Source organism: Pyrgilauda ruficollis, unplaced genomic scaffold (genome assembly GCF_017590135.1).
Source record: "Pyrgilauda ruficollis isolate IOZ18807 unplaced genomic scaffold, ASM1759013v1 scaffold3, whole genome shotgun sequence".
Lineage (NCBI taxonomy): Eukaryota > Metazoa > Chordata > Aves > Passeriformes > Passeridae > Pyrgilauda > Pyrgilauda ruficollis.
Genome location: NW_024524377.1, coordinates 17063242 through 17090162, shown reverse-complemented (window position 1 = coordinate 17090162; position 26921 = coordinate 17063242). Strand labels below are relative to the sequence as shown.

At 38.9% G+C, this 26921-nt stretch overlaps 1 protein-coding gene across 1 annotated transcript in view; it reads right to left on the bottom strand.

Annotated features, from left to right (window-relative positions):
* Nucleotides 1-12785: 12785 nt before the first annotated feature.
* CERS6 (ceramide synthase 6) overlaps nucleotides 12786-26921 on the bottom strand; it is a 91482-nt gene continuing 77346 nt past the window's right edge. The window contains exons 9-10 of the mRNA XM_041473212.1: nucleotides 16657-16813; nucleotides 12786-13323 (exon numbers count right to left, since the gene is read on the bottom strand). Coding sequence (XP_041329146.1) covers nucleotides 13162-13323; nucleotides 16657-16813 — 319 coding nt within the window. The 3' untranslated portion in view covers nucleotides 12786-13161. The remainder of the gene's footprint in view (nucleotides 13324-16656; nucleotides 16814-26921) is intronic.

The window sequence follows — 26921 nt, the reverse complement described above, 5'->3', positions numbered from 1 at the left end:
TTAAACTTTGTCATTGGAAATCTTTTGATGTGGCAAAGCCTGAAGTATAATGTATTAAAGTATGAAATATAGTGGTGACAGATAAATAATATATGTATTTTGCATCTTATCAAGAAGATTATTACTACCACAATGCTCAGCTTTGATTGAAAATATTCTTTTTCTATCTTGTAAAGTGTTTTTGTTTTTACAGAATATTTAAAAGGACTGTTGCAGCAAGAAAGAAAATGCTTCATTTGATAATATACCACAGTTCCTATAAAGTGTTGACTAAGCTCAGTCCTAGAAATTGTAGTGAATCAAAAACTAATATTATGACCTAGTCATTTAGGCATGTTTACATCTGGTGATCAGATTTTACCTGATCTGATCAGATATTCTTAGTACAGTTCGGAATATTTCCCAGTCACATGTGAACTGTATTTTAAATAATTTAGTTTGTCTGAACTTAACCATATAGCTTGATGGATACACCATAGGCTGCACCCTCATCTTCTAGGAGCAAAACTTAACAAAAAAAGTAAAAGAGATAATCTTCCATTTCTTCTTCCCCATAGGGCATTTCATTTCAAAGTATTTCATACTTTGCTAAGTAGTGCATAATTTTCCTTGGTGTGCCCTATTGATTTTTTTTTTCTTGTGTTGCAGCCAGTTATACACAAAGAACAGTAAGAAAGGTAAAGGTGCCAACTGATTACACTGCAATTTTGGTTAGTATAGCAGCAGAGAATTACTAAGCATTACTATAATGGCATCTCAAATAAAACAAATCCTCAGTTTCTGCTTTGTGTCCTCTCTGAGAATTCTGTAAGTCCTCTCTGAGAATTCTGTAGCTGGCAATGGTACAAAGAGGCGAGGGATGGGAGCCTGACTTCAGGGGTCTCATTGTTCGTTAGTGGATTTGCTTCCTTTTCAGCCAAATTAACAGGATTTAAGTTGCAGGTATTTCTTTCAACGAATTGCTTCTACCATTAAGAGAATGCTGTAGGCATTTTTATGGATGTCAGCAGACTAGCCTGGAGTTCAAAAAATGTATTGAGCCAGCAGTGCACTTCCCACTTGTGTGATCTCTCCGAGGCATTATGGCTGCTGTTGGCATCTCTTCCTTGTACAGAAGCCCTTCCACAGGTGAAAGCCTGTCCCTTCCAGCTTCTCTCTAATGACATTGCTCACATCCAGAATGACTGTTCATTTTGAAACAGCCTTGCCCTACTTCACCTGTCTGTGCCAAGCACCTCTGAGCTGCTCTGAAAGGAAACTTCAGCATGCTCAACCAAATAGTTTACAGCTGTAGTATGAAAGCAGAAAGACAGGCAGAACACAACCTCCTCATTTCCACTATTTCAAATGGAGCTGTTTAATCATTAAGGGTGTACGTATTGCTCAGGCACCCTCTGTAACATATGTGATTTGATCATGTTCACAGGAGAAAGAAACTGAAATGCCTGGAGTAATGAAGACAGATGTTCAAACTTAGAGCCATTTTCTTTTCTTGTTAGTCCCAGGCATAAGTAGATGGTGACAGAATGAATTTGTCAAGATTGCTAAGCACAGAACATAAAATATGTGACAACTACTTTATTGGAATATACATTCTTAGAAATTATTTGCTAGAGAATATGATGTGCCTGGTTATAAATGTCCTGTGCATAAGTCTAAAGTAAGAAGTTGGGAATATTTATTGTGTGTAATAAAAACCTTTACAACTCCTTTTGGAGCTAGAATAATGTGCCTACTTATATTTGCCAGAGCAAATCAGACAGAGATCTTACTTCCACTAAAAGAGAGCCAGGTATTCCAAAAGTGGGTTAAAGCTAGGAAAGCGTTCACAATAGATGTGCTTCTTTACTTATTCTAAAATATGAGTAAAACTGGCCTGTGACTTCTATGAAACAGCCTCATTCTAGTGGAAGATGTGTCTTGACATTTTAAAACCTTTGTTTTAAATGTGCAGTTAGTACTTATAGAATGCCACACACCTGGATCTGTGATGATTTGGAATTTTCTATTTCTATTTGTTATGAAGCTTCACAATACAGTGAGATCGAATAATAGTAAAGACAACTAGGATAACACAATAGACTGACCCAACAGGTACAGCTATTGAGAAGCTGATGTGCTGGATAGTCCACAGATACAGACTGAAATGTCCCAAAGAGCAGATGGGAAAGCTCTTGAGCTCAAAAGCAGTATGCAGCTTAGGGCTGTGACACACAATCAGCTAATGCTGGCACTCCATTTATTAGCAGGATCTTAAGGCAGACATAGATTTTAATGAAGGTCAGTAAAGGCTTTTTGAATAAATCAATTTGCACAATGCTGAACATTGCTTTCCCTTTCAAAGTGCTGACCCATACTTAGCTACCAAGGGTCAAGTCTGAAATGCATGGGCTATAAACTAATGCTGACCATACAGTAAACTGCTGATGTATTGGTGCTCAGCACCTCATCAAATTTATCTCATGTTGTAAAAATCTGGGGGAAAAGTGTTGAATTTATGAGATACTGGAAATACACAATAAATTTAAAGACTGCTAGGAAGATAAAGTAACATTAAATGTTAATAGCATATGTATTAAATGTATTTAATCACTATTGTTTGTATGCTAGCTGGAGGTCAGATTTGAAAACAAATCAAATTACCGTGAGACTCCTGGCTAACAGAACAGTTTTTTTACACACCTATTCAAACAAGAGTGGAGATGGTTACTCTTGGATGTTGTTAGGTGTATTTTGAAAAACAAACAAACAAGTATTGGCTACATTTCTGAAAATAAAGACATGAAAGTATGCTGTGCTTGTGCCATACTGTCCTCTCTAATGTGTCAATAAACTGAATTTATTCAGTACCTTGAAATTGTCTAAATGAGTTTTGTCATTATAATACCGTAACATTGCTGTGAACTCACGTGTGATTTATAACTTTTTAAAAGGCTTGTGCAACTTGATTTAACAAAGATATGCACTCATAAATCAGTCCCACAGGCAGAGTAAGAGTATGTATTTTAACTGTGCAAATAAGCAATACTAAATGATTGTGGTATTAGTCTTACCTTTTTGAAAGCAATAGTTGCAATTCAGTTATATGAAGCATTACTGCTAAAATGGGACTATATGCCTGAAGGGCTGGGAGGAACGGCTCTGACTGTCAGACAGTGACACTCCATTCTTTTTATCCATATTATCCCCAATTACTCTGACAGCTCTACACACAGAGAACCCTTTGGAGTCTTGAGCTGTAAGTAAGTTGTTGCAGTAGAAGCAGAGGCAATAAAGCCTGATTTCTTACAGATCTGTGGGTTTGTCCTTGAACAGTGCCATTCTCTTCACTGTGATATTCAGCTCTTCTTTACAGTCTAAGGATCAGAGCCATAGAAGCACTCCTGAGTTATGCCAGTTTGGCTCCTGCTTTGCTGCTGCTAAAGCTGCAGGACACCAGTTGCATCCTGGCTACTCTTCGTCCAGTGCACTGATCTGTGCTTCTCCTCGACCTGACTGCTGACTTTAAGTACATTATAAGGACAGGGATAACTGCCACACAATCTTCTTTTCAAATTTGGGCTAATTGAGCAACACATTCAAAAGTTGTTGGGGAGACTGACAGAAGCTAAAAATAATGTTCAGTCATGCAAGCGTGTGGTGGTTTTCATATGACGTTTTTAAATATATAAGTAGTTAAGCACTGAAATGATTAATTGAAATGAGATACAATTATCTTTAGTGTGATTTTCTTCCTCCTCAGTCAAAGCATGTTGAACAATGCAAATTGCTACTGACTCACCTGTTTTGTGACTGATGGATAACTCTCTACATGGAAACATGCTCTTTGACTGACTTGCACTAGCTATTGGATCATGGGCTCAATTCTTCATTATCCATTATCTTCTACACCACAGCTTCAGCTGGAATAATTGATTGGGCAGAGAAACAGGTCTGTTAGAACACCAGCTTTGTTAGAACACCAGCTATTTTGATTATAGAAGCATGCTACACTTCATAGTGATGCCAATTGCAATTATCATAAAGGAATCCAGGGATTTAAGAGAAGACTGCATACATTAATTAACCTTTTGGCTAAGTGAGGAATAGGTCGAAGTGATAGGTGACCTCGTGGATGGTTTACTATTTAAGTTACAGCACAATACATTAAGGTAAATGCTTACCTCACAGGCAAACAATACTTATCTTCTCATGTAAAGCTAGTGAGAGAATTTTGCTTAACTCCATGTATGGCACAACCTCATAATGGAAAGACAATACAGCAAATTGGCAATTTTATTTTTTTTAGTATTGTATCAGCATGACTTACTGTATTTTCCTACACTTATTGTAAAGTTAGATAAGCCATCTGATAAACTCATGTTTCTAAAGGAAAGAGGAAAATTCTCTTCTGGCATGCAATTCTCAATGCTGTCAACTGCAACTCTGCAGCAATTATCTGTCATTTTAGGCTCCAGCCTTCTCTAAGGTTAGTCCACAATTTTGACAGTCTGCCTGGGACTAATAATACACTAATAAGAGTAATACACTAGGGATCACCTTTACTAAATGTGCTAATGGCATCCCATTGAATCAAAATATGAAATCCAGTCAATGTGAATGCAGTTTACCGAGAAAGATGGCTTACTATTCCCAACTGCTCCTGCTGTTTCCCTTTGCTGTTAGCAACCCATTCTTCTTCTCCCAGATAATACAGTTAGCAGTCTATAATAGTTACCTGTTAAATTTTATAGAGGAGTTCTTCTATGCAAAACAGCTGCTGTGTTTGTGCTGGATGCTTGGACAAGTTCAAGAGTAGTGCAGACCATCACAGCTTAACTATACATAATCTCAAAGGTTCACACGCTCCTTAACAAAAAGCCTTAGAAAAAATGAGATTCAGGTAGTAGGAAATTGGTATTAAAGTGGAACAGTTATTTTAAAAAATCATGTGAAAAGGCAGCTGCTTCTAGTCTGGACAGCAGTCCTGGTTGTTATTTACATCCACCCAGTCCAGGGGGTGCCACAACTTGGGTCATGACTTCCTCAACATTGCTGAAAGACCAAATGTTAGACCTGTAAGTGAGCTAGACTATTTACATGCAAATCCTTTTCTGGAACTGAAATATGATTAGACTGTCCCATAAAGTAACAGCTATGGGCAGTGATCTCATTTGGGAGATAGTTCTGTGAGAAACCATGTATAAAAATGAGAACCAGGAACACCTAAATGCTTTGGATGAATTAAGTTTAAATTAAGCCTAAATGAGGGACTAAACAAAAGTAACTATGAAACAGCAAGCCTTTCTGGTGGGAAGCAGCTCTTTCAAAGATACCTTAGGAGACCAACAGTAATTATAATTACCATTACTGCGAATTAAAAGGTGAGGTTATCTTCATAATAGGCTCAGAAATAGGACATAAAATTGCTAGTTAGATTAATGTGAGAAAGCTGATGCAAGTTTAATTAAGGAAGGATCACATTTCATCTTTCAATTTCAGGACTTTTTTGTGAGGGGAGATTGCAAAAAGTTGTTGTAAATATGCATGAAATATGGCAGTTGTGCAGGGACTTTGCTTGGTTGTTGGGAAAATTGAGAAATAACCTGTGCAGTATTTTCTAGGGAGAATACCTTAGACTTTGAAGTGTTTAAAAAGTATAAAAAACCCCACCCACTATGGTGTTTTTCAGATGTCTATGAAAGAGCATTAATTTAGGAATGTAAATATATGTTGCCAGCCAGTAGTTTAGAAGAGTTCATTACCTTTTCATCTGATCAGTGAACTATAGCAGTAACATTACAAGTAGGTCATGTTGCTCTTAAAAAACCCACAATACTCAACTTCTAACACTTTTATATTGCACTTTCCAGTGACTAAAAGCTAACAGTTCTGTGTCAGATGTAAACAGTTACCTTTGAAAGTCAGAACCTCAGGAACATATCAGTGCTGCACACAACTCTGCATTTAAGAAATCTCTGTACAAGAATCATCATTGGCTTGGCAGATTTGGGGCTGGAGAAGCTGGGCATAAAACCCAAACTGGCATCCTGTTCTGTGAAACCCAGTTAAGCCACTTAAGAAGGTTACTGGCTGACTAGAGTAGACTGTGTAAAATCTCTCCAGGGGCAGGACTAGCAGCAGAATGAATCACCATAAAGACCAAAAAGCCCAGCACAACTTGGAAACAAGAACCCTCCACCCACACTAGCAGAGCTGGGACTAACTTCCCTCCACATAAACTCTCAGCCTCTGTCCATTACAGCATGATCAGCTACTGAGTCATGCAGAAATTTGTTGGTCTGGTATAACTACACATTTGGATTCCCTTCACTCACCTTCTAAATCTACAGGAAATTGTGTCACTGCCTTCTAACTCTCCTGAAGCAGCAGACCTCCTGCTGTCCTCTGAGAGCCACGGTTTCCTGTACAAAGGGTCCTTTACAGACTTAGAGTCAGCACATAAAGATCTTGCTCTGTATCACGTTATCCTGAGCTGCCTTCTGCACACATTGGCTCCCCCTTGTGCTACAGAAGTTGAGGAGCATATGTGGCATAGGGAGAAAAAGACATTAGATATACCACTGGACAATATTCCACTTAAGTAAATCTCTTCATAAATATCTTCAATAAACATGAACTAAAATGATATATTAAATGTAACACAAGAGTCACTATATATTATCGCAGAGCCATACTAACAACTACAATTGCTAAAGATCTCCAGTTCTTTAACACAATGCAGTTCCCATTTGCAAAAAGATTTACTTCTCTTCCAGTGGCAAAACTTCAACTGATGTGTGAAGATCCCTATATGACTGATACTTGTGTTATGAGAACTGTTGCCTAAATTTCCTGCTGAAGTTACCAGAATTTTTTCAGGCATCCCATTTCTAAGTACTTCCTCATCATCTTTTAATGCTGCACCAGAGCCTGCCTGATAATGGTGTTTTGTAGGCTTTACTTTGGTGAGCTGCAGCTTTTCCTTAGGAGAGCCACTCCTAAGAGTGACTCTTTTCTCTCATTTCCACAAGAGGCTAGTAGGTGGTGCTTTGGTGAGTGACAGTTTCTCCTAAAAGAAAACATCTGAATGTGTATTTCTAAAGAAACTCTGCTCACCTAGACTGAAAAAACACAGCTTTTCCAAAGTGGGCCCAGCTGGACATTCAGGAGTTATTACCATGCAAAATTTTGACGTTTAAATCCCAGAAAAATATCTTCTTTTTTGGTAATGAAAATAATTTAAGTTTGTACCAAGAGAACTTGATCTTCCAACACTTCTTGTTACAAACAGTTTCATACAAGAAATAACATAAAGTACTGCAGTGATGAACACAGCAAAGACATACTTGGATCTGTCGAAAGAGTGTTGGAGTCTACAGTGTGGGTAACAATCTTTGAGCTAAAAAAAAGGAAAACATTGTCTGCATCTCATAGAAAAAATAAGAAAACAAAATCTACATTTCTAATATTTATGTTTATTATGAAACTGTCTCCAAATTAAAATAGCCCACAATACTGGTTGGTTCCAGAGATTTTATGAGGAATAATTATTCTCCGTATTAGAAAAAACCCCAAACCCAGTCAAATAAAAGACAAAATAACTTTCAAAGTTCCACACAATAGCTATACATGAAAGGACTTCTAGCTAGTGCATCACTGTGTCCAGAACAGTGGAGTTCCTACACATCACCACATTTCTGAAAGAGTTGCTCAAGCACAGGACTGTCATGAAAACACAGGTGAAAATGTGTCATCTGCCTCACCCTGACTTGCAGCAGTCAACATGCACAGTATGGTATGAGAGCTTGTGTAAAGTAAACCCCAGAACAGCAAAAAGCTGAAGCTCAGCAGAAGCCAGAAAATGTGTTTTGTTGCACCCATTTTAAGTCATGTAAGACAATATTTTTTGCCTTTTGTCTGACACATGTGATCATTGACTATGACTCCAAAACACCCTTTCATGATATTTCCTTCCAGTTTTTAATTGAAAGCAATTTCAAAGATTGAGAAGTCTGTAGAGACACACTCAAACACTGTGTTTTCATTGCAACTACAATCAGAAATCTTTACAGTGTAAAGGCTGTACATGTACACCACCTTTCCAAACTTCCACTAGAGCTTTTTAAAAGAAAAGGAAAAAAAAGAATAACGTTGTCTTAGTGAAGTTCCCATTAGGTCTCTGTTCCAAATCAAACCCAGTCAAAACAAGTAATACAAATTGGTTTTGCTTCATGGTTTAAAGGCAACTGGAGTTTGCAGAACACTGAAGTTAGGCCTAAGAGGGTCTACATTACAGGAAGGGTAAAAAGTATTTAATACTCCTCTCCCACAAATGTCACAGGAAGTAGACAATAGGAGACATACAAAAATGAGTTGTAGCAAAGAGATTAAGAAAATACCAAAGCATCAGCTGTATAAAACCAATGGTAGCCCATATTTCTCTGAGATACAGAAGGCTGTGGTAATGAGAAAATGAATGAAATGGGCATTAGGCTTCCCACTAGAGCAGTCAGTGTAAAACACGGAGTGCCTCAATCAAGCAGCAGTGATCAGCAGTGGTGTGTGCTGCAGGGTCACGGCTTTCGCCCTCATGTCCTGTTCAGAACCAGGAAGTGATTTTCACCTGAATCAGATACAGATTTAAGACAAGAATCACTCCACTGTAAGCAAAGCTTTAGTGCATGTACTTGGTCTCAGAAAAAGCATTTGGCATTGGCAATCACATGGTCACAGAATGGTCACAGGCTGAGGCAGGAGATTTGAAGCTGTGACACCTGTACCAATTCTGCTGGCATTAAATAAATAACAGATAGAAAAAACTACAAAAGGGCAACAAGGAAACAGCGTGGGGCACTTTGGTATTTTAAAACTAGCACTACTTAATATTGATCAAGACCCAAAAGACTCCAATGTCCACCCTTGTTGTTTGATCAGGTATTTTTACCATTTTCTGCAATGTTGTTCTTTATCAAACACAACCAAACAAAACCACCAACCCACCATGTATTTTTCTTTTGATACAAAATATGCCAATATGGGAAACACCACACAAAGGGTAACCTGAATCTTATTTTACTGTAATCTGGGCTGTCTAGGAGAGAAGACAAATTCTTACTATTTACTAAGAAACTCTAATTTCCTCATTTTTCTACTTTGACATCTCAACCACTGTGTCATGTACTGTACTATAAACAAGGAGCATAGAACTCAAAGACAGAGAGGTTATAGACTACAAACTCTCATTTCTAGAATTACTAAATTACAATTCTACAAAAGGTGTGAATATAAGGAACCTTTTAAGGTCTCACATGTACCATGAACCATGCGAAGAATTTCAGTCAAATCTTCTAAAATACGTGCAATCAACCTCTAAATACTTGATGACCTCCAAATGTACTTTGCAAAGCTCTTAATCAGAAAAGCAATCAAATTCAAATGAAAAAGGAAATAATTGCATGGCATTTTCTCTTCAGAGTGAAAGATGAAGCCAAAGTTTTCGCACCCGTTAGTTGAAACAATGAATGAAAGCACACTGCCATGTCTGATATAAATCACTTGTTCCTTCCCGCTAGAGACAGGAAAAAAGTGTGAATTCCTAATTTTTATAATAAACCTCTAGCTTGCAAGATCAGCCATTGTTTAGCAAAGGTTGGTGAAGTTCTTAAGGCTTCCTCTTACCCTATTCCCTCAAATGTGTCATTTGAATCTCTCTTACCTCACTTACTTTCCAGACATATCTGTATGAAGTTATCCTAGACTGCTAAGAACAGACTCCAAAAAGCCAGGATTATAGGGGATAAGTATGTAATTGGGTACAATTACATACTGAACCAAGGTAACTGCGTACATACTTTAGCACATCACAGATGCAAGTGAATTTAAACCTCAAGGGAAGAGTTTCAATCCCAGATGCACCATTTAACACTGGGGATCAAGGGACCTTGGCAGGCTTGAGAGAGAGGCCGATGGAAACCTCATGAAGTTCAAGAAAGCCATGTACAAAGGCCTACTCCTGGGTTGTGGCAATCCCAGGCACTCCTACAGGCTGGGTGAAGAACTGATTGAGAGCAACCCTGTGGAGAGACTTGGGGGTGGTGATGATTGGTGAAAAACTCAACGTGAGCCATCAGTGTGCACTCGCAGCCCACAAAGCTAAACGTATCCTGGGCTGCACCCACAGGAGGGTGGGCAGCAGGGCAGGGGAGGGATTCTGTCCCTCTGCTCTCGTGGGACTCCACCCAGAGTACTGCAGCCAGCTCTGGGGTCCCCAGCGTAAGAAAGACATAGAACTGTTGAAGCACATCCAGAAAAGGGCCATGGAGTTGATAAGAGGATTGGAGCAAAAAGGAGAAAAGTTTAGGTTAGCTATTAGAAAGAAATTCTTTACTTCAGGGGTGGTAAAATACTGAACAAAATGCCCAGGGAAGCTATGGATGCCCTAAAACTGGCATTGTTCAAGGCCAGGTTTTATAAGGTCTTGAGCAACCTGGTCTAGCGTGAAGTGTCCCTGTTCATGGCAGGGAGGTCGGGACTAGCTGATCCTTAAGGTCCCCTCTAACCCTTAACGATGTAAGATTCTGTGATACCCTAACAGCGTATGTAGTGATGGTAAATCATCTCAAGGGTTGTAGCCTTGACTCCACATCTGAATGAACATTACAGAGCATTGCTGAAGAGGACCAACTAAGGGACTAAAGGCCTCTGGCACAGGGATTGTTGTTGGGGACGGCTCTATGCCCTGGTATCACCAACATTGCAGCGTGTGGTCTCTCTTGTGCGTGTTGACAGTTCAGACAAACATTCTGTTCTCATGTGAGACAAAATATTTTGCCAGAATGCCATTTTTGTAACCAACTTTTCAGAAGGGAAATGGTTCAGTGGAGGCAGTAACCAACACCATGAAAGAGGTGTGCTTAAACTGATATGCTCCATTACCATTTTAGCAGGTTAGATTTCACAAATTATAATCTTAATTTAATTGATCCCAGGATGGTTTTATTTTAAAATCTTGGAATAATCTTTACAGTAATTACTACACAGCTGCAAACACCATGGATAGGATACTTTCTATTGCAATCAGAGTATTTTCACATGTGTAACCTGCCCTGAAGAAAACTGTATGAAATCAAATGCACAGAAGACAGATGAAAAAAATCAGAGGCAGAGAAACTTTCTGGGGAGAGGGAGATTTAAGTAAGGCTCCTTTGCTCCCTCAGATATACTCATGGACATACAAGCTACGCAGCTGCTGGATTACAAGTTTATCTAGCTTTTTCAAAAGATGCTCTGTAGCAGAACTGACAGATCTTTTGTGATTTACAATTTCTGAGTTTTCTTACCTTTATTCTTTACTAAGTTGAGGTACTATTTCCATTCATGCCATTCCAACCTTGCTTTTGGCACACCTCCTTTTTCCTAACACAGGAGTTTCTATGGATAATAAAAGTTTTAGTTTTCAAGAGGGACCAGTAGAATAGGACAAATCTCAGTTTTCAAAAGAAAGAAGTGACAACACAACTTTCTTCAATGAAGTCTATATAAAACAGAGTCTTTAAACATGTTTTATGGCATCAGAAATCATCTATATTTTACTATTTGCATAGGTGGAAGGAATCAGAAATGACCTCGTGGCTCAGGTTTCCAGCTGAACACAGCACTTCAATCCCTTTGTATATAGAAGACACGTTTGAGATTTTTTCCCGTTTTTTTTCCTTCCTTTGTTTTTTTAACTTTTATATATATAGTGGGGTGTGTGTGTGTGTGTGTGTAAGTCTTTGGTCTATAAGCACATTGGTTCTGTCTGCACACACAATACTGTTGAACAGTAGGTTGCATAGAGTCTGTTACCCAAGAACCCTGTCTACTTTTGGCACTGCTGTCACAAATCACAAAATCACAGAAGAGTGTCCTGCAAGAGCTGTATGATCCTTAGCATCCTACATCAAACTTTGATCTAGAGACTGGAAGAAGTATGTATATAATGTTTAAAAAGATGTTTACTTAAGGTGTTATTATGTCTTCCTTGGGACACTATTTGTAAATCTTGGATGAAAAAGGAATGCAAAATTATTTTACAAATGCCCCCTAACTTTATTTGTAGAGGTGATGAAATACTGCTGAGCATCCAAAGGCTGCTGTGAATTATGCTTAGTGAATTTTGCTCAAGTTCTCACACATGTAAAATAAACTAATTTTAGTAATGTATGACATTCTGCCTTCTCTCTCTTCTCCCTGCCAAGGAAGTGGCAATGATTTTGAGAACAATACCTAGACTGAGCTGAGTCCGAGGAAGAAATGAACTTTTCATCTGCTGTTTTTTCCATTACTCCCCTGCTGTCAATCAAGTGAATGTACAAGAAAAATTTCAGGAGTTAAGTCTGGATTCAGAATTGTGCATTTGAAGAAACGCCTTTTTACATGGAATCTCTGCAAAAAGCTAAAATCTGTAGAGGTCAAAAATTGAAAGGCCAAAAAAAAGTAATAAAGAATTTATCCAAAGTGCTGACAACAACACTTTTGGGTATTTACACAACAAATCAAGTCTACTTCTAATGCAATTAACCACCAAATTGGAATTTTAAATTATGATAAAGTAATATCCCACAATTACCACTTTCTTTTTTCCCCTAATTATGTTGGAAAAACAGTAACTGTGATTTGATAGACGATTTCAAAACCAGTACTTTAAAACACAAAGATAGCAAAAATATCTGAAGCAGATCTAAAATCTATAAAGCTATGTTCTATCTTACTGTAAGTAACAAATCAAGCAACTATTACTTATAGCAGATTCAGCAAAACCAACAGGGATGGACAGAAGAGATCTGAGCATGATGCTCTCTGTTACCGAGAATCCAAGACACAAAGTTTGAGAATGGATATTCCCTTTTGTCCAGAAGTTCCCAAAGGAATAAAAAATAAATAAGATTTCAGACAGTACAAGTGAAAATACTGCTCCCATTGTGTCAGTTACATACACATACAGCATGCCTACGTATACAGAATGGTGTGCTGTCTTCATTCACAAACAGGAAATATGGCAGTGCGCTATCAGAATGCTTTGATACTCCTAATTTTTTCTGATGCTGAAATACATGAATAAACCGCATTCACAACTTATAATTTACTTCCAGTAGCAAATAGTTCATTCTGTTTGTGTCTCATGATTGAACTGAAGGATTAATGCTCCTCTGAGGAAGTGGCACCAGTAAGATACCCATTTGTCCCATTGGCACCGCTGGTCCCATTCGTGGTGACAGTGCTGTGCGGGGCCTTTGAGCGAGGTACTGTTTCCTCCTCATCTGAGCTTGACTCAACGTCACTTCGGGAATCCTTTGCTACCTGTAGAATGTGGAAAAGAAGTAGGCAGCAGGTGACTGTAAGGAAACAACTCAGCTCTTTGGTTCAAGAGAATCAGAGAATTCACGTATTTTTTCAAATTGAGTTTTGAAGGCAATTTCAGCTCTGGCACACTTCTCTGCCTTTGCCTGCCTGCACTCACTTCAAACACAGATATCTGCACATACATATGCCATGTGCAAAGGCAGGGTGAGAACTCAGCACTGGTGCACTGAAGGTACTATGGCCAAGTGCTCAAAGCAAAGGGTTTTGCACAGACTGAAGTAAACAACAATCCAAGCTCTCACACTCAACCTAGGCTCAGTCCCTCTGCCCTCCTAACTACACCTATATTTCCTGTCCTTCATTTGGAGTGCTGCTCTTTGACCTGGTAGTACAAAATGTTCAACCCAACTTCCTGCCCCTTACTTCCCAACTCACTGGAGACCACATGGCTCCAAGGAACAGTGTTGTGTGCTCACAGGAGGAGACACGAGTACTGCTTGAAATAAAACTCACCACATCAGGTAACTCCAGTCTCTGACTTCAGACAAGTGGTGAGAATGGCACTTGTAAATGTGGACATAGTCCACTTCAGTCTCTAAAACAGGAATCACAGTTCAACTGTGTGCCCCATTGTGTCACTGGAAAGGTGTTTCAGAAACAGATGGACCTTATATGCTAGGGGTTTCCTGCTAATTTTCAGCTGACTTCTTTGAAAAATCCTGAAAATCTCCAAAACTACCAAGAGTCCACCAGATGTAATACAAAAAAACCCCAGCATCAACAGAAATAGGTCTGGAGTTTAACCTGCATGCAGCTCTAAGGATGCCGTTTTCATGCCTGCTTCTACTCCTGTTTGTATAGCTGAGCATCCCAATTTCTTCACGATCGATCCACAATCGATCTGCTGGTTGCCACAATCAGGTAATAACAGCTGACTTTACTACAGCAAATGGACATAAAAGGGGGCAAACACATGGTGAGTCTTTTTCCTGAAGAACTAGAAATACTTAAAGAACAGGGCCACTGTGTAATTTTTTGCTTACAGTAATCCTCCTTTCCTCTGGAAAGTCTTCATGACAATTCCACTCTCATCTCAGAAAGAGCCATTTGCCTTTGGAGCTCCCAGTGTTGCCCTTGCAATATCACACAGTACCTAAGTGACACTATTCTGCTTGGAACCAGCGAAAAAAGAAAACAGTTCCCATACAGCTCCCAGTAAGTAAAGTTTTTAATGCCAATGTCTAGCAAGCCCACAATTCTGACATCTGTGAAACTGGACTTCAGCTGAGGTCCGAAATTTGGTTACATGCTTTACAGAGCTTCAATTAATGGGTTACTTCCATGTCTTTCATATAAAGGAACTTTTATATTGAGCTGGTGGGGGTACAGAAATACACTTAGAATTATACCCTTATCAGACAGAAGAAAATGGTCTCAGCACACAGTACTGAGCACCTGTGATCTAAGTGATGGCAGACCAGATGACTGAACAATTCTGCTTCAACTTAAATTCTCTTAATAGATTTCCTGCCAATATTTCTGCTAGGGTCCTGCCCCAAAGTCAAATATCAAAATAAGATTCTATGCTGTAGCTAGTTCTGCTAAACATGATCTGCTCCCTTTGTTTTTAAAATGCAGCAACGAAGCAGGGCCTCTGCACTTAAAACCTGATATGAGTGCAACACATCTTGCAGTACTTAGTACTTATCTGTAAGATATCTGTAATGTATTGTGAAAACAGTACTTATTTTTATTGCAGAAATAGAAAGAATGGCATTGCAAGTGAGGAAGTTAAGATCTGAAGGAAAACTAATCCTCTGTATAAATGTCATACATATCCATCTCTAACCTGGTCCCTGTGTTACTGCAAGTGTCTAACTCTGCTTTAACTCTGTACAATCTCAGTTTTCTCCTGTGCAATTGTTAGAACTGCAAGGTGAAGGAATTACAGTCTCAAGTGTGCGTCCTGAATGCTGACAGAGCAGATGCTTATCCTGCTGAGATATATATAAAGTATTGTATACATACACACTCTATCTATCTATCTATCTATCTATCTGTCTATCTATCTATCTATCTATCTACCTCTGTAAAAAACATGAAGCATATTAGCACCACAGATAGAAGTGGGTTTGAATGGTTTTAGGTGATGCATAGCCAAGAAGTAAAAAATAGCCTTTCAAGATAGTCTTTACTTAAATATATAAATACAAACAATGGATAAATACCAAGCAGAAACTACAAACTAAAAGAACCAAACCAGCCCAAACCATAAACACCAGTGTTGTCAGAATAAATCTTTTGCATAGTAAATTTAAAGAAACTTACGTGCAAGGGGTTCCACTTCCCAGCCTTCCAGCACAGCACAAGGGAAAGGATAAACAAGCAGAGTAAGAGAGGAGGAAGCAGTCTTTGAAGTCACTGGTATAATTCAGACAGGACAGCTGAGGCTAATAATTTCTAAAAGCAGAGCAGACTAAAGCACGCCTTCCAGGCAAAATACAGCTCGTGAATGCACTGTGTCACAGATGGAGTGGCACATTCTGGGCTCTGCCAGTGCACTGCTGAGCTCTCCAGTACATTCATAGACAGCAATTTTATGGAGAACAATCCCATTCACTTTGGGGTCAGTCACATCAATGTGCTCTGCTTTTTAAGGGCAAAGTATCCTGACTTTACATGATCTGTAAGGATTAATTCTACCAACTGCACATAAGGCCTGTGTCTGCCCAGCAACTGTAATGTACTTCTGGGAGAGACATCTTCCTGTCAAATGTACCACTGGCAGCAAGACACTAAAGTCTAGCCCAAAAAGTCTTGCTCTGGGAATACTAGAAAGAAAACACAGAGCTCTTTGCAATACCTCATTAATACCAAAACCCAGAAGAGGCTGTGATCAGTAATTTTGCCACTAGCAAACAGCAGAATTTCATTTTGTATTATTATTGCTTCATTTCACTTCCAGCTGTGAAATGAACATTTTGCTAACAACTACTATAAAGAAGAAAAACAGAACTGGCAGCCTCAAGAAAACAGTTTACTTGGGTTTCTTTAACCTGATTTCCCTAAGGTAGTTTAGTTCTGTGTACTACATTGTAAAAAGGAAGTGCAGAAGCACATATAAAGACAATCACTATACAGAGTATATTAACTTATCTGACAATCATGAGGAGTGGGAAAAAGTTTCCAGGAAAGGAAAGAAGATCTAAAACAAGATGTGTCTCCAGTAGCATATTATGGATTAGGAAAAAAAAACCAAACCCAAACAAAAAGCGACCTCTATTGAAAATAGAAAACTTAAAATCATTAAACAGAACTGTGTTGTCTTACCTTGCCCTTTGAAATAGCTTTGTAGGCTGCCTTTATGATTAGGTAAGACCAAAAACAGTGCAGAATTTGAAGAACCATAAGCAGCACATTGAAGACCCACAAGGCAGGAAAATTGCCCAGAGCTTCATACAGTTCAAACAACGTTGTATTTAATATCCTAGAAAAAAATGGGACAGAAAAACAATAACACTTTCCTTAAGCCAACAATCTTAAAGAAGTTATTTTTAAATCAAAATGACAAGTACTTCATTAGATGGGATCCACATGGACAGCTGGTTTTCAAAGTAATAGTGACTTGGACTGAATCACACAGGTTTGTTTTGTTGTTTTCTCCAGAGAGAAACAACATCAAAATGTTGCTTTCAATATTTAACTTGATTTGTAAACATTGCATACAGAAAATAAAGATCTTCAGTGTGCATTTCTTCTCTCCATCTATACAGCTAGCAGGTGTTGATTGACTCAAATAACTCCTTCCCTGATTGATAATAAAAATTACTGGCTCCCATATTAGCCATTGTTCTGCACCAAATCTGATTTGCATACCACTTATGTACAACCAAGAGTGAGGCTTGGGCAGTTACATCCAGGACAGGGACAATGGGACAGTGAGGGGAGACCTTATTGCAGCCTTTTGGTACTTAAAGGGGGCTTATAAAAACATGGGGACAAACTTTTTAGTAGGGCCTGTTGAGATAAAACAATGGCTAATGGTTTTAAGCTAAAAGAGGGTAGATTTAGACTAGATCTAAAGAAGAGGATGTTTACAATGAGAGTGGTAAAACACTGGAACAGGTTGCTCAGAGATGTTGTAGACTCCCCATCCCTGCAAACATTCAAGGTCAGGTTGGACAGGGCTCTGAGGAAGCTGATCTAGATGAAGATGTCCCTGCTCGTTGCAGGGGGGTTGGGCTAAATGACATTTAAAGATCCCTTGCAATCCAAATCATTCTATGACTCTAAGAAATTCAGGCAGTTCTACACATTTGAAACAAATTTTTGAGAACCAGCATTTCAGATGCAGGCAGTAAACTGCTGTTACAATGAATTCTGAAGCTTTAACAGCACTTTCTGCTCAAATACTCTGCCACAGCAGGTGAGTTCAATCTCTCTTAGCAAACAGCCTGAGAGCAGAGTGGAGAACAGTCAACAGAAACAATGGCATTTTAAAACCAAATAATGATCTAGGAATCTCTGTTAATTAGGGGGAGAAAAATAAGGCAATATAAAGATTTGTCAAACTTCATCCGCTTTCCCTGCTGATGCAGAAATCCATTAAAAACTCCACTGCCTTGCTGCTCCTCGTTTTCCATCCACCATCCCCGCGAGTCACTAGATGGCGCGTTCAGCCCGGCCGGCACCGGGACCCCGCACGGGCTCCAGGGCAGCGCACAGCTCCGCGGAGAACTTCTCCATCTCAGCTTTTTAATAAACAACAGCATTTGCCACAGCCCTTTCCAGCAACGTAAAACCAGTTTAAGTAGTACCAGTATGATATATGTACAGACAACAAATCCGGAATACAACATTTAGTGGTAATGACACACGCCCAATGAGTGTAACTCCATTGATCAAAAATCAACCAGTGATTTCTGATACACTGGACTTAATACCGTAGGGGTATTTCATAGTACTTCTACCTTTTCATTTTTGCCTTCTTACAGAAGTTGAATTTTTATAACCTTCCTACACAGCTGTGTTTTTGCACTGTCTTGTGTTTATGGTGTGAACACCAGAAAATGTTTTCCAGTTTGTAAAAACCATCATATTATTGCTTCTGTCAGGTAGAACTCTTCAGTCTCAGCTTTGTGCAATTTGTTCTGCCAGTGGTAGCTACATTTGTCACAGTAACACCCCACTTTACAGTTCAAGGGGACACTCTCATCATATCAAAACAGACGTGGAGTCAGCGCTGCTCAACTTCACCAATGCTTACTGCAGTTCTAACCATTATATCAAATTCAAACTTGAAATCAACAAGTCCTGTATCTAAAGTTACCATTGTTTACACTCAACTGTCTCTATGTCTAAAACTTTAAATGCCACAGAATTGTAAATGAAGCTTCTGCAGGTTTCTGTTTATATTTTATTAACTGGGCCAAATTAATCTCAGGGGACTTCCACGGAAGTCAAGTAAAAAAAGCAGCACTAGAGATGAGTTAGTCTGCTCTTGCAGAAGTCAGGAAGAAAGCAAGGCCAAAAAGAGCGCTTTTGGTATCAAGAACAGTCTCATGTGCAAATGACTCATATATTGTGTTATTTGATAGGGAAATAAGCCTCAATGAAAAATAAGAGTACTTTCTAATCTGTTATGTCTGGCAAACTAAGGACAAGATGGGAATTCTCTATTAAAACTGCAAAAATAATCTCATTAATTACCCAGCAATGCTAAGAGGGTTCAGTGGTCTGATGTGCAGGCTAGGTGTTCACATGGAGCTAAGGCTATGTCTAAGCACTACAGAGCAGAAGCTGAGTGAAAAATATAGAAAACTACAGAAAAAATCCAAGTAAGCAAATAAACTCTCAAAATAAATAAATAATTTCATATTAAAAGTCTGAAATGGGGAAAAATTCAAAAGGTTATGAGTCAGAATATACAGAGAAATTCTACTTGTAGAGACTGAGGAAGAAAGAGGTTAGCCCACTTTCCATCAAGTTCACTGCTTCAAGTATTCAATGGAAGCATTTTAATCAACTACATAAATAATGGGGACTGGAAATAGCAGCATGAAAATAGATTACATGGAGGAGAAAGTGCCCATAAGATGTATATGCAAATAAATCTTAGATTCAAATACTCAGAAAAGCACTTATATCTGTAAATACACTTACTGGGACTTTTCAAAGCTCTCCAGTGATTAAATCCCAGCTTTTCATAATGAATAGTGAAAACTTTGATTTTTGGGTATCTGACTTGAAGCAGCTGGTCTTGATCTCACAGGGGAAAATTACTTTAAGCTGCAAGTGCTCTACCTTTCTGAAAACTTTTGTCAGCATTTTTCAGATCTTTGCAATTTGAAGTTAAATGTTATCTTCTGCTTTTGAAAATAATTTCTGGACTGTTTTTTTTTTTTTTCTGAGCCCCTGGAAGATTTTGATAGCTGGAGAACATGACACAATTTCATGGAAGGTATTCTTCCCTCATTAAATGTATCCCAAGGAGGGTTGTGCACCTGGCTGTGTGAAGCCAGTTTAGCATCTTGAATTAAGCAGTATGGCTGATGAAAGCAAATAAAATAAATTCACCACTTAAGATCCAATCTACTCTTACAGAAATCTGTGGTATTTTTCAGGAACCCTGCCACAATATCTGAGCCACTAGGAGAGATAATCCTGTACTTACTGTACTACCACTCTAATTAAACACTCAGAATAAAATGAACACATTTTCAACAACTACTAAACAATCACCTGCAACACACCAGCAGTAACACAGGTTTTTCCTCTAGTCTCTGGCTCTTTATCTAGCCAGCAAAGCAGTACTTGGGACACTAGAGGTAACAGATCCACACTGACTTATTAACATTACACTCCCCTCCCACAAATCAGTGGGCCCAAATCCAGGCTCTTGGGCATCAGCTACTAATTCTTGGCAAGTTGATCCCTTGTCTTGCACCAAGGATGAAAGGAAAACCTGGAGATTAAGGGAGTTAAAGAAAGAGAGGAATGCATGGAAGAGTAAAATCCTTATCTATATTGTCTGAGAACTGACAAAAATGTTCTGTGTTTGCTTCTGAAAGGATCCTGAGAGAAATGAAAAGGGGTGAAAAGGAGGATCATGTGAAAGGAGTAGGTATTCTTCCAGACAAGCAAGAAATTAGTGATAAACTCTGAAGAATGATGCATAGCTGGATGATGGGCACTATTATCACATCCAATGGGAGCAGTAACTGTGCAGCTGAAATTAGTGCTACTGCAAGTTGCCTTCCCTTCTGCAGCAATGTCCACTGCCCAACATATTCTGCTGCAACATGCTGAATTAAAGTCACCTTGTTAACACAGCACAATAGATGGAATTCTCAGACATGACCAAGGACAGCACAATACTATCCAGCTTGTCTAAATAATTCAGAATAAATGTCTTTATCCCCATTATGTGTATAATAGACAACAATACCCAATACTGCATCATATCACCTGTACTGGGATACCTTTCAATACTGCATACATTACCAAGAAAATACATAATTACATTTATGTAATTATGTAGTTACATTAATTATCCCATTTAGTGCAAGTAACTCAACAGTAGTCCTACCAGCAACACTTCAATATTTCTGCCCCTTTTAAAAATTTTTCCTTTAAAAAACCAAACAATTGTACTTACTTCTGCCACCAAAACACAGTAGTTTATTCTTCATTGTATTGGGTAAAAAGTGACTATGACCAGAGAATAAAGAGTCAGGAGTTCTAAACTGTGGATTTAGCTGTTATATTAACTTAAGTGATCTAAGAATTTTTCAAATTTCTTTACACAGTTCATTTTTTGTTAAACATGGGAACAAAGTACTGGCACACCCTGTTGGCCACGTAAAGATGCTGTGAGAATTATTAGCATGTTTTATAAAACACTGTGGACTACTTCCTTAACAGATGCCATAGACCTGATAGGTAGAAAAAAATGTTACTGAGATTCACAGAGAAATGAAGAGCAGTGGAGTGTGAGAGTACATGTATGTGCACATGTTGATCAGCCACAGGATGATAATCAGATACCTTTCATCAGTGGTCAATATTCACCTCTAGGATTTAGACCTTGATTGAATCTAACAGGACTGCACATCCCAGTCTGTCCTAGTTACTTTTAATGACAGTGCTACATAAAAGACCTTACACACAGATGTTTCTGCATGAAACTTCAAATGAGTTAAACAACTTTTAACCTGAGAAGTGTATGTAATCATACACGAAACAGTCATCAATTTCAGGAAACTTTGGTTTATAGCACTCCATGTACCAGAGTCCTCAAGCTGAAGTGAAGTTAAATATTTAATTATAGCAAATCCAGTACATAAAGGGCTATACTGCCAAGTTTTTCATCTGAGTTTCAGCTTGGCCAGCTGCTGTGTCTACATCACTGTTCTGCTTCTTGGTTCTTGCTGAGTGGGAGAACAAGCTTGTTTCCCTCTTCAGATCCTGCTGTCTCTTACATTTTCAGCTCTCCAGAGTATCAGTGCATGGCAAATACATGAGAAGTAGCAGAGACCCACTGTGAACAGAGAACAGTCAGATGAACCAGTCACCCACACAGAAGCAGGGAAAAGACTACGGGAGAGAGAGAGAGAGATCATCTTTCAACAGCATCTCAGACTGATTCATCAGATTGTTTGGTTGGTGATGCTCATTACCCTCCTTCTTTTAGAGAGCTGATGAAAGATCTCTGCAAAATTCAGTGACAGAAAGAACATGAACTATTGAGTCAGTATTCAGAGCAACATTAAATCCACACACTTCAATTTTATCAGTGAGGTCACCACCACGTGGCATTCTGCTCACCACAAAGCCCCGCATCAGAGGATCTCCTGACATGGTACCAATACCTGCCCAGCTGCTGTGGAGATGGGTGGCTCCTGTCCTAATACTAATCAGGAACAATATGTCTTTGCAGAAATTACAGCCCTGCCTCTGAGACTGTGTTATTTTAAGTCCTGTGTGCAGATCAATAGGGTTTCCAATTACTTAACTAAAATGATGGAGCAGGCAGGAAATTATTCATGTTTGATGTACTGTAGAAGAGACCTGATCAAGCTGTCACTGTCCTGGTTTCAGCTGTGCTTTTCACTCAATTCCTTCTCATCAGCAGTTACTGCCCATTAGCTGATTTTGCAGCCACTGGTATAAATAATAGTATTTACACTCTTGTGGATAGAAAAAACAAAGATACAAGGTCATAGGCACGTTCACAATCCAAACTCAAACCTCAGAAGAGTCCTTCATAGACATCAGGATATGGAGAGAACTCAAGATTCCTAGCAGAATGTAATAATACTCAGCAAGATGTTGTATCAGTAGTGTGTTATGGCAAAATGCTTGTGTAAAGGCCCATGATAATAACTCACAGGTACTGAAGAACTATGTTACACTAAGAATGACACTTCCAAATCTTCAGGCACATATAAAACATATGAGCAACAGAGAACATGTATCAAGATCCATTTTCCTGGAGTGCATGTGATTCTCCAAAGAGGAAAAACATTTGTTGTAAACGATAGTTTCCAATCTTTGCAGAACAGAGTATCAGAGTATAAAAAAGCCATCCTCCTGCCCTTTTCTGTTGGCTGAAAATAAGTACAGTTGCGCTTAACTATGTGCAACATCAATGTCTGTGAAATCATCCCTAAACAGTTTTCAGTTTAATCCAATTTTCTTAATAATTATTTATACTTTCAGAGATATTATGGGTCAAACTCTGCCATAGTGCAACACTGATGAAAGCTACAGAATGTGCTCATTTACATGGGGACTGGGTTCTTCCCAGGGTGCTCAGCCACAATGACCTCCTCCTAGCTGAACACGAATGAGATGCCAGCTCCATCATGGCTGTTGATCATGGTGTTCAAAAGTCATTTACTATTTCAAGCTGGTAAGTTAACTTACTCTCCTGCTTTTGCAGAGCTATGATTTTTACATCCCACATATGTCAGAAGCTTGCAGTAGCATTGTTCTGCTTTTGTATTGACTCTGTAGCACCACAAAATATGTGCCACTAACAGCAAACCCTGGTGCTAAAGATACCTCTAAGAGAAAAGGCAGAACGTTTGCACAAGTTCAAACTACTTACCTGAGCTGATTTAAAAGTGGCTAAGGTGTCTGGCCACAAGAAAAACAACCACTCTGCTTCCCTTGCCCTGACACATTTATGCTTGGCAGAATAATTCTAAGCAAGAGAAGTGCCACTGCACAGGTATCTGTCCTGTTTCCAATTGGAGCACAGGTTTTAGACAGGACATTTTTCTTAATAAAAGAAGTAAGAACACTGACTGAATATGCTATCCTTGACAACAGAAAGCATTATTATAACCACAGATTACAGTCTGTAGAAACTAAAAATGAGGATAAGAATGACTTTGGAGGTCTGATTAAATCTTTTTTCATATAATTTCTTCCTGCTGTGATCACATGAAAATTTTAAAAACGGCAACACAGAGCAAATGCCACTTTTTGCTATTTACATTGCAAGCCCATAATGGTGAATGACACCTCTAACCTTTCCATTTCTTATAGCTCCCCTGTAAATAGCTGGATCAGTATTAACCTGGTACTCCAAAGATTTCACCCTTGCTTCTTGTAAAACTCCAGAAGCCTGAGTTCACAAATGCTGTAAAAAAATTAAGGAAATAAAATAACTAGGTCTTAGAAAAGATAACATCTGATGTCAGAAGCAGATGGGATGACAACACTATATATGCTCTACTAAAGAGCTAAGACAAGAGTTGTGAGTAAATTTACAGAGCCTTAGTTAATTAAACCTTCTTTTTAATCCATAAATTGAAGTCTATGAGTTCTCTGAATATACTATTATTCGTTTGCCAAAACCTTGTTGTTAAATACTCTTTATAAACTGATTGATTATAAGTTGTCTTATAAACAGACTGAAATGTAAGCACATCAGATAATTTTTGCTAGTTCTACAGCATCCACTCAATGACAGTATGAATAGCATCAGGAATCAAGTATCAAAATTATAACTTATTCTTTCAGTATCTGCTACCCACAAGCAACACGTGATTATGATTGTGCTCTGGTTTAGACAATATTCTGAGCAAAATGAGCTTGAGACAGTGTCAGAAGAGATCATCTTAACAAAAAAGTTATTTTATTATCCTAGCTAGGCTAGAAATGTTTACAATCCATTGCAAAACAATTGTGTTCGTTCAGAGTGCAGACAAGGTCTGGGCAGCTGGGATTCACCTAGCTATATGAATTCTTACTATGTGAAGTACCTGACCAGGACTCGTGCTTTACCCGCTGCCTATGTATTGCTTTGGCAGTGTAGGGTGCTTTTAAGGGTAGGTTGGAGCTTTCTGTTCTACCAGTATGTTCAGAGGAGTGAGGCAGAGTGACTCTGCTGGGGTCCACATGCTGTCTTCCCACACAACACACGTACTCCAAGGGCCAGTCAGGAGAAAACATGTCAGGAAAGAAAACCAGCATGAAAGACAACAATTCAACTTCACTGCTTGTTAAGAGCTGTACAAACCCAGCCAATATCAGCTAAAGAACAAAACGAGGAAAAAGACAGGGTCAGCAAATCTTTGTAGCATCTGCTTCTTACAGGGGTTCTGCACTGCCCTGTTTGCTCAGAGAGAAGCTGATTCCAGGATAAATGAAAGGAAAGAGAACAGTGTACATTGGCAATACTGTATGACTATCTGGAAATACAGCATAGGCATTAAGGACAGGGCTGTGCCTCACACTAGTGCTCAGCCAATGGCGGAACTCAGGAGCAGCTATTCTGCCAGTCATACAGAATATGACTGCAGGTCTGGTAAAAAGTAAGTAGGGTTCATTACAGCTCACCACGGTGAGCAGAAGTTAATTGTAACTCATGAAGAATCACGCCAGGCTTGTCTGGTTCATGCAGATACTCACTGCCACGTACAGGAAATTAGGTATCAGCCATGAACCAGAAAGTGTGTACTGTCATGAACAAGCTTTAGTAATGAAAGAATAGCAAGGAGGAAAGTTGTTCCTCTGAGGATTGGCTGACCCATACTTATATAAGGTACATTGGCACCAAAATCTCATTTAGAAGCCACACACTGCAGTTGATAAAAAGACATACTCCTGAAACAGCTTTGAATTTTAAAAGTGAGAATTATTTTTGTCTTTTTTTTAACCCAGAATATTTCCAAACGGACTCAGAAACAGAAGATCCAGCTAAGATGTACCTACTGGCATGAAACAAGACTATACCAACTAATCAAAGTAGTTGACTGTCCATCTTCACAGCTGTTAATGTGATACAATACTCTGGATACTGACAGTCTGTGAAGAGATCAAGAACAGAAGGGCATAATAAGGACTACCTGGGTTATACCAAATTTGCCTATATGAGAACTTGTGCGACAGCATATGCAGAACATGATCTCAGCACTTTATAATCTGCTTCAATCAGGCTTTCACTTGAATCTGCACTGTTAAGGCACTATTTTACATTTCTCAGTGCATGCATGTAATATGTGCATGCTGAGATCCCACAGGTCACGTGAATGAGACCTGTTCGCTTCTGTCCTTGGCTGTGTAATCAAATTATGGTGTGAATACACAGGTCCAGGCACACTGCCGCTGCAAAAGGCATGCCAAGGGGAACACAAAACTGCCACAATAACACAGCATCCTCCACAGCTTTTTCCTTGGAACCAGCCTTAGCGCAAGGCTGCTTTCATTGCCTACGGTTAGGGTTTGTTTGCTTGTGTAATCAAAAGAAGTGAAAAACTCCAGAAAACTGCATGCTAGTAACTAGTCAGAGCAATCTGAAAGAGCCTGAATTTAATTGGCTTGGTGCCTTACCCTAGTAAATAAATATAAGCCCAGCTTCCCTGAGAGCTTTAAGTAATTGCTTTACCCAGCCAGATTAGACTAGCCAAGGGCTTGTATAATTTATATTAATTTTTGATTGAGATTGTTTTCATTCTCCCTAAAATCCTGGTTCACCTGAGAAGGCAACGTGTTCCCCCTGACTCATGGAGAGTTGTGTTCTATGCTGTAATTTGCTAGAACAGTGATTATGTGCAAGTGGGAGAATTTCACAAGCAAAATGTCTTGTCAGTGAAAATAGCAGCTTTACTCCTACATTCACTTAGCAGCAGGAGGCACAAAGTATCCTGGGGTTTTTGAATTATTGCTGAAATGAACTCCAGATGCCTGCAGAAAGACTGCTAAATATATACCTAATTTCCAGTTTCTTTTGTCTTAGCCCGGCTGTTAAACACCCTTCAAACAACAGCATTTGATACATTCTGAATTCTTTATGAGCACCTTTGTGCACAATGAAACGGCACTTGTGCAAAGGGGCAGCACACCAGCACACCAGCGCTTCGGAAGTGACGTCTCTGCCAGCCTGTCTCGGATATTCACCTTCCTGCGCGGGGGAAGTTTTCTTATAAATTACAGCCTTGCTTTTACATTACATGCACACTGATTTTATACCTCTCAGCCTTTATGCTAGAAAAATTTCCATATTTATGTAATATTAATCAGGCACCAAATTTTGCTATTTTGAATTTTCAGCAAAGGAGAGCAAAACTATACTTCCTGGCCTG